Source organism: Lipotes vexillifer, unplaced genomic scaffold (assembly GCF_000442215.2).
Source record: "Lipotes vexillifer unplaced genomic scaffold, Lipotes_vexillifer_v1.1 scaffold1063, whole genome shotgun sequence".
Lineage (NCBI taxonomy): Eukaryota > Metazoa > Chordata > Mammalia > Artiodactyla > Lipotidae > Lipotes > Lipotes vexillifer.
Genome location: NW_006799734.1, coordinates 2,633,531 through 2,641,492, shown reverse-complemented (window position 1 = coordinate 2,641,492; position 7,962 = coordinate 2,633,531). Strand labels below are relative to the sequence as shown.

At 54.4% G+C, this 7,962-nt stretch overlaps 1 protein-coding gene across 1 annotated transcript in view; it reads right to left on the bottom strand.

The window, feature by feature from the left end:
• Positions 1–6,618: 6,618 nt before the first annotated feature.
• Positions 6,619–7,962, bottom strand: part of CLPTM1L (CLPTM1 like) — a 12,417-nt gene continuing 11,073 nt past the window's right edge. Inside the window, exons 16-17 of the mRNA XM_007471908.1 lie at positions 7,238–7,353; positions 6,619–6,731 (exon numbers count right to left, since the gene is read on the bottom strand). Coding sequence (XP_007471970.1) covers positions 6,647–6,731; positions 7,238–7,353 — 201 coding nt within the window. The 3' untranslated portion in view covers positions 6,619–6,646. The remainder of the gene's footprint in view (positions 6,732–7,237; positions 7,354–7,962) is intronic.

The window sequence follows — 7,962 nt, the reverse complement described above, 5'->3', positions numbered from 1 at the left end:
CAACCCCTGGTGACCCCTCGCCTCCTCTGGGCTGAACCGTGTCCCTCCAAGACACTTAACATAAATGGAACCATATTACACGTCACCTCAAGGTGACTTTTCTACTCAGCATAATTCCTGTGTGTGTCAGTCGTCTGCCCCTTGATCCCAGAACAGCATTCCAGGCCTGGATGGGCAGCTAATGTAACCACGCGGCCTGTTGAGGGGCATTTGGGTTTTTCCCACTTTGGAACCATTACAAATACAGCTGCCATGAATGACCGCAGACAGGGTGTCTGTTGTACATAATGTACACAATTACATGACTTTTCGTCAACTCGGGGACAAACGCCCAGGGGTCCGGTCGCTGGGTCACGTCCCAAGTATATGTCTAGTTTTCTGTTTTGCATCCCAACCAGTGCCATATGAGAGGTCCCTCGCCTGCACTTGGTGGTGTCGCTGATTTTTCCTGCAGGGACAGACGGGTCCTGAGAGGCCTGGACTCCAGCAGCGCTAGAGACACCCGGGAGGGGGCGCTGATGCGACAGCAGGGCTGCACGTGGGCCGAGGTGGGTCTGGCTCAGGGAACGGAGAAGGCAGATGATGGGCAGAGCACTGCCCTTCGTGCCGGACACCAAGGGGTCGGAGGGCGGGGGGAACATCGCCGAGGCAGCTTTAGGGACCAGCATTTAGGAAGTGTTTTCTGGAGAAGCAGAGGGGCAGAGGGGCCGGACCTCCTCTGGGCACCAGAGGGAGAGCCAAGGCGCCCGCTGGGGCGGGGATGGAGCAGGGGACAAGGAGGACGGTCCTGGTGGCAGGGACCACACAGGCAGGAGGCGGCAGCCGTCCTGCCCGGAGCTGCCCTGGGTGGAGCGCTGCCCTCCAGGACCTCGGCCCCCGTCCCGTCTCCCAGGTTCTCTGAGTCCAAGGATCCCGTTGTTCCAACGTGCGGGCTCAGAGCAACCGTTTTATTATCTCATGGGGTTCGTGGGTCAGGCGCCTGGGTGGGTCTCCAGGAGCAGACTCATGCAGTGGGTGTTTTATGCCCCTATTTTGTGGAGGTTTGTCCTGCCTCAAGTTTACTGGAACGGTTGTTTAATTCTTAGAGGTAAAGATAAATAACATGAAGGACGGTCTTTGTTTTCGTGGAACTTTACGATTCACACAGCGACTTCCCACACAGCAGCTCCTACAGCGGCCCTGGAGGAGGTGGCAGGTGTCATCATCCCGCCCTGCAGGTCCGCGTGGCGGCTTCCTGAGAGCCCCCAAGAATCTGGGGCAGAGCCAGGACGGTGTCCTGCTGCACACCCAGCTGGCGCTGGGGTGACACAGCGTAGCCAGGAGAAAAGGCAGCAAGTCGGGGTGGGGGGGGGACCCAGGGCCACAGCCCACAGGCTCACTGCCTGCCCGGACGGACGGTGACTCTGGGGAATACAATCATCTTTCCCCAGTTTCTCAGTGCACGAGGCCTTTGATCTCCCGCGGCAGCTTGGCCTCAGATCCGCCGAACCCGCTTCCACGCCTTTGTGTACTTTCTCTCACAACTTAAACCACCTTATGAAAACCAATAAAAAGTGCTTAGGACTAAAAATCCCTCCAAATGGGGCATTTAGTCCTCGCACTTTGGCAAACACAGTTCAGCTCCTGTTATACACACACCTTTGGCTTTCTGCACGCTTGAAAGTTATTTGATGAAATTTAAGGAAGCGGTAAGATAAAATTATCCACTTGGATGCTGAATGGTGGAATTTACTTACAGAATTAAGCCCTTTAATCGCTCCCAGCCCAGCCGTGTCCCAGTTACCCAGTGGGCACGGCCGAGGGCCGGGGCGGGGGGCGTCTACAAAGCCCTTCAGCGGAGGGGGTCCTCGCCAGGGTCGCTGAGAAGCCACTCTGCCCCGCCCGTCACAAGAGCGAGGGGGGGAGGGGGGAGAAAAGAGGCCGGGGTCCGAGCTTCGCTCTGAGTGAGCTGGGTCTTCCTCACAGACGCACTGAGTCCACGGTCAGGATGCAGGGCAGCTGCAGCTCGGCGGGGCAGTGGGGGGGCAGGCCGAGGGGTGGCTGGGTTCTAGCTCCTTCCAGGCCACCAGGAAGTGCCAGAATGATCTCAGAAAAGCCCGAGTGAGAGCGTATCACACCCACCAGAGCCTTCCACGGCTCCTGGAAGAAAACCCAGACGCGTCACCCTGGACCCTGGGCTCACAGGGCCTCGGAGGGTCTCAAGGTGTTTCTGCCCACAGGGTCCGGGACCCAGCAGACGGGACACGAGCTCTAACCCTTCCTGGAAGGAATCACCCACACATTTGGCCTCAGGATTCCCACAGATCCGTCTTAACCAAATATGAGCTCACAACCAAAGACCTCTGGACATACAGGAGGGCAAAGTACCGTGAGTGAGAGCAGATGGACCCCAACAAAAACAAAGCAGCAGGATCAGGCCTGCAGACGCTGCAGCCACCGAAGGACATTCACCCCCAGTGCCGACCCGTCCTCTACCCAAACCCAGAGGCGGGAAAGCAGGCAGAGGAGAAGACCCTTCAGACGGACCAGGAGGTTTAATAAATAAAATTAAATAGAACGTCTGGAACCATATAGATGACGGAATAACGAACAATTCAGTAAGTGAACTAAGTACGAAAGTCGAGAAAATTAGCGCCGTGGAAACACAGATCTCTCTGAAAACAACACTGCGTTCAGCACAGAGGGGCGAGGAGGCTGACAGCGAGGAGGGAGGACAGAACAAATCTCAGCAGAGAAGAAACGTGTGGAAGGGGCATTTCTGGGAAAAGTGGCCGAGGCTCTCCCGTTGCCGATGGTAGACACGCTGTTGGGATCAGTGCATCACACGTGGGAAGGGAGGCGGCAAGGATGCCACACGTGGTAGAGACGGCATCGCGGACTCAGACGGGAGAAGCCACAGCGGCTCTGGAAAGGCTGCAGGCAGCGGGAGATGCACCGCCATCCACCGGGAGCACCCTTCAAGGATAAGGGTGAGGTAAAGGCCTGTGTGCGGAATAAACCTGGAAGGATCTTACCAGCAGCCGGATTCCTAAAGGATGTGCTTCAGGAATGAGAAACGTGGGCCAGGGAATGGAAGCACGCGTGAGAGGAGGCGGCTTCCCTCGCGAGGTTCAGGGAGAAACGGCCAGGACCCCGTGGGAGCGGCACCGAGGTGGGGTCGGAGTGAAACGACCCGAAACGTTCTTCCCGCGAGACCTGTGCGGGCTGGATGTGCGGTGATGCTGCTTGGGCGTTGGGGAGCATCCCGTCCTGCTCCGTCTTCTGGAAGACCACAGCACGGGTACCACTTATTCCCTGGATGTCAGGTGGACGCACCGAGAAGCCGTCTCGTTCTAAGGTTCTTTGTGGGAAAGGTTCACCTTCACATTGAATTTTCAGAAGGGACAGGGCTATTCAGGTTTTTTCCCGTGAGAGCTTGGGTGCTTTGTGTCTCTCCAGGGATTTGTGCATTTGTCCATGATTTTGGCTGTATCGGCACAAAGCTGCCCCGATGCTCTTTGCTATTCTTTCAACGTGCGTAGGATCTGGTGATGTCACCTCCCTCATAACTGACGGTGTGACTGTTTGCCCTCTCTTCCTCCTAATTAGTCTGGCTGGAGGTTTATTCATTTTACTGAGCTTCTCAAAGAACAAGATTTTGAGTTCATTAATATTCCGTATTCTCTTTTTCTAAAGGTTTTTTTTTTTTTTTGATGTGGACCATTTTTAAAGCCTTTATTGGATTTGTTACAATATTACTTCTGTTTTATGTTTTGATTGTTTGGCCCTGAGGCGTGTGGGATCTTAGCTCCCTGACCAGGGATCGCACCCCCTGCACTGGAAGGCGAAGCCTTAACCACTGGACCGCCAGCAAAGTCCCAGTATTGTCTTTCTCCTGTGTCACTGATTTCTGCTCTGACACATGTTATGTTCTCCTATTTCCTTTGGGTTTAATCTGCTCTTAGTTTCCTAAGGTGGAAGCTGAGGATGTGGACACCTTTTCCTGCTATAGGTTTTTAGTGCCCTAACCCCTCTTTTGCATGGCTTCAGCTGGGCCTCCGACTCCCCACCAAGTACCACAGATGTGGATATTTCGTGTTTTCATTTTCATTCACTTCAAAATGCTTTCTTATTTCCCTTTTGGTTTCTTCTTTGATTTGTGGCTTATTTCAAAGTGGTGATATTTAATCTCCAAATATTTGGAGATTTTCCCAGATCTGTTGATTTCTGACTTAATTCTACTGGGGCTAAAGAGCATAATTTGTATGACTTGAAGCATTTTAAATGTTGTTTAGGCTGGTTTTATGGCCCAGAATATTCTTTCTTGGTAAATGCTCTGTATGCTTTTTTTTTTTTTTTTTGCGGTACACGGGCCTCTCACTGTCGTGGCCTCTCCCGTTGCGGAGCACAGGCTCCGGACGCGCAGGCTCAGCGGCCATGGCTCACGGGCCCAGCCGCTCCGCGGCATGTGGGATCTTCCCGGACCGGGGCACGAACCCGCGTCCCCTGCATCGGCAGGCGGGCTCTCAACCACTGCGCCACCAGGGGAGCCCTCTGTATGCTCTTGAAAAGAATGTGTACACTTCTGAAGTTGGGTGGAGTGTCTGCAAATAGGTCACGTAGAGTGAAAGTGTTCAAGTCTCCTCTGTTCTTACAGAGATTTCCTAATACTTGTTCTATCAATTACTGAGATGGCATTGAAATCTCTTATAACTGTGGGCTCCACTATTTCTCCTTGCATTTCTAAACATTTTTGCTTAATATATTTTCAAGCTCTGTTATTGGGTACATAAACACTTAAGATTGTTATATCCTTTTGATGAACTGATACCTTTATTTTTATGAAAAGACTTTATTTCTTGGTAATATTATTTCTCTAAAATATATTTTTCCTGATGTTAACATGGTGGATCTTCTCTCAGTGTTTGATTTTAACCTGTGTTCTTGGGTCCTGCTTTTTTATTTGGTCTGGTAATCTCTGCCTTTTAGTTGGGGTGTCTAAACCACTTACATTTAATGTGATTATTACAAGCTGGGTTTAAGAGTAGTTTTGCTACTGTTTTCAACTCGTCCCAACTGTTCTCGCTCCTTTCCACATTGCCCTGCCTTCTCCTGCGCTGAGTGTTTCTGTCTTCCTTATTGGCTGTTTTGTTTCAGAGGCCACTTGTCTCTAACCCATCTCCATCCACCTGGGGTCATATCACATCTTCGCACCCAGTGCAAGAACCTCCCTGTGGGCCTTTGTGCTGTCACACATTTTACTGCTACATGTTATGAACCTCACAAAACATTGTTATTACTTTAGCTTTAAGTGGTTTGTTATTTTTTAGAGCGTTTAAATAAGAAAATAAGTCTGCACTTGCTCATGTGGTTGCTGTTTCCGAGGTTTCCCCTACTTTGTGCAGATCAGATTGGTACCTGCTGCCCTCATCCCTGATGGAAGGACTCCCTGAAACTTCTCACAGAGATTTGCTGTGATGAATTCTTCCAGCTTTTGGATGTCTGTAAATCCCATTTTAAAATGTATCCTGAGACATACCTTCAGTGGGTAAAGAATTCTAAGTCAGCAGCTTCTCTTCTAAAACACGGGTGGTGCATGCTAGCCGCTGACCTCTGGATGCAGTTCTTGGTCTGGCTTTGTGAGGACTCGTGGGAAGGACACACAGCCCTGACCCTGAGAACCGCCTCCAGACACCAGCCAGTGCCCAGCCGCCTCGGCTCCATGTTCTGCCCAGGGAGGGGCCCTTTGATGAACTTCTGGAGGCCATAGGCTGCCAGTGTAGACAACGCCGAGGAATGATCCCATCGATGAGAACGACGGGATTCAGAGCCAGGCACAGGGGCTGAGATGCTGACGTAAGTACAGGCCTCCTGTGTGTGCTCATGTGCCCACACACGGTGAGGACTGGCTCTCCGGAGCTAACCTCACTGAACGTGACTCGACCCCATCACCCTCCATATCTCGCCCTTCCCTGTCCTGTCAGTGAAAACGCCTTCCCACCCTGTTTCTCCCTCTGCGCTACCCAGGGCGTTTCTCTAACGAAACCCCATCCACCTGACCCCTCAGGAGTGTGATGACTTACACTTCGATACCAGACGCAGGCATTTTAAGAACAGTCCTGGCCTAAGAGATTCTTTAAATTTGCTCCTTTTAACAAACATAGAGAAAGACCACATCACACGTTCATTTCTGGGAATGGGGTAAATGCCAGCATCTGAAACCTTACGTGTTGTACCAGATCAAAAAAAGTGTTACAGCCAGAGAAATTTATTTTAAAATAGAAACATAACATACATTAAGCCTTAAAACAGTCAAATTTTAAACAAAAAGGAAAAAAGCCATTTGATCCCAGAGTCTGCACGGAATGGATTCAAAGAGGCGTCTGATATCCCCTCAAGGACTGTTTACAGACCCCGAGACGAAGTCCCCCGGGTGGGGGCAGGGCAGTGACAGCGCAGCCCCCGCCAGCACCGGACGCTCCCGCAGCCATGGTGACCAGACAGACGTCCACGCGGGCAGCGGCGACAGTGCTGCCAGCTCCTGTCGGACACAGCGTGACGGAACCCGGGGACGTGAGGGACATTCGGGGTTTTGGCAACGCAGGGGGCGTGATGTCTGGAAGTTCCACCAAAGCCTCCGCGCGGCTGCGAGCAGCCAGGGTCGGGCTCACTCTGCGTGGGGTTTCCGCTGGGGATTCCCCTCGTAGGACTCCCCGAACTCGTTCACTCTGCTCTTATCCACGGGATAAAGCCTGCAACGAGGCCACGCATGCGTCACGCCAGCTGGTTTGGACAGCTGCATGCGCGTGTCCTGGGCGCTCGACGGCCAAGACCCAGACGGTCGGTTCACCACGGGAGACGTGCGTGGTGTGGGTTTGCCCCGTGCCCTCCCGGTGTTCTTGTGACGGTCAGGCCAGAGCTCTGCTCTCGAGGCCGATGAGAGGACGAGGACAGGGATGCCCAAGGAGAGGCAAGGCTGGGACGCATCCACAGGGGACCTGACCCCGGGCCCCTGCTGTGCAGCACAGGGGCTGAGGCAGCTCCTCCGTCGGGCTCCGCTAAACAGCAGCTGCGAGCGACCCTCGCGCCGCAGGAGAGCCGTGTGCTCGAGGGGCGATCAAATCAGACAGAAGCAGCACTCCGGCACCCAGGTGCCAGGCACCACCCGCCATCCGCAAATCTCTCCCCGCAGGACCAGGCATGGGTCTGCGGCCCGAGCGAGTCCACTGGGGCAGCAGTGCCTCAGGCCAGCACTCACCATCGCTGGTAAAGGTACACGAGAAACACCACGTCGTCCCTGAAGCAGGCCAGCCGGTGGGAGGTGGGCATGGTGATGATGAAGGCGAACACGTCATCAATGAAGGTGTTGAAGGCCTGCGGGCAGGCGGGCGAGGCTGTGGGACAGGGCCCCAGCACCCACCCGGACCACCCAGGCACGCGGTCATGTCCCTGCACTTGCGCCACCCAGTGACCTCAGAGCCACCCCACGAAGCAGGAGCCAGCTCGGGGGGGGCGGGAGAGGCTGACGCCCAGGGTACCCCCTCGCACAGACCCCAGGGCCCAGCATCCCACCTGCTCTCCGCACGCGGGACCCAGGAGCACCACCTGGGAGCCTGGCTATCACGGTGCCGGCCTGCCCGAGAACGGCCAACCGGTTCTGAAGACAGAAGCACGTTCTAACCATTCCCCCACCCCAAAGCCGCTCGCTCTAGTTCACAGCCAACAGTGCCGGAGGGCCGTGTGGTCCCCGCCTGTGCGTGTGGGACAGGCCACGATGCACCAAGACAGCCCTCGGCCAGCCCGGCCCTGGGAAACAGGACGCGCCGTCTGCGTGGACACAGAGACAGCACCCCAGACACTGGCCACCGGGTCAAGGTCATCTGCCTGCTCTTTGATTCGTGTTGGCAAGCAGCAGCACGGCTCTAACTCGGAGAACACCTCGTGCCGCTGTGACAGAGAAGCCTAGCCTTTCAGAGTCGCCGC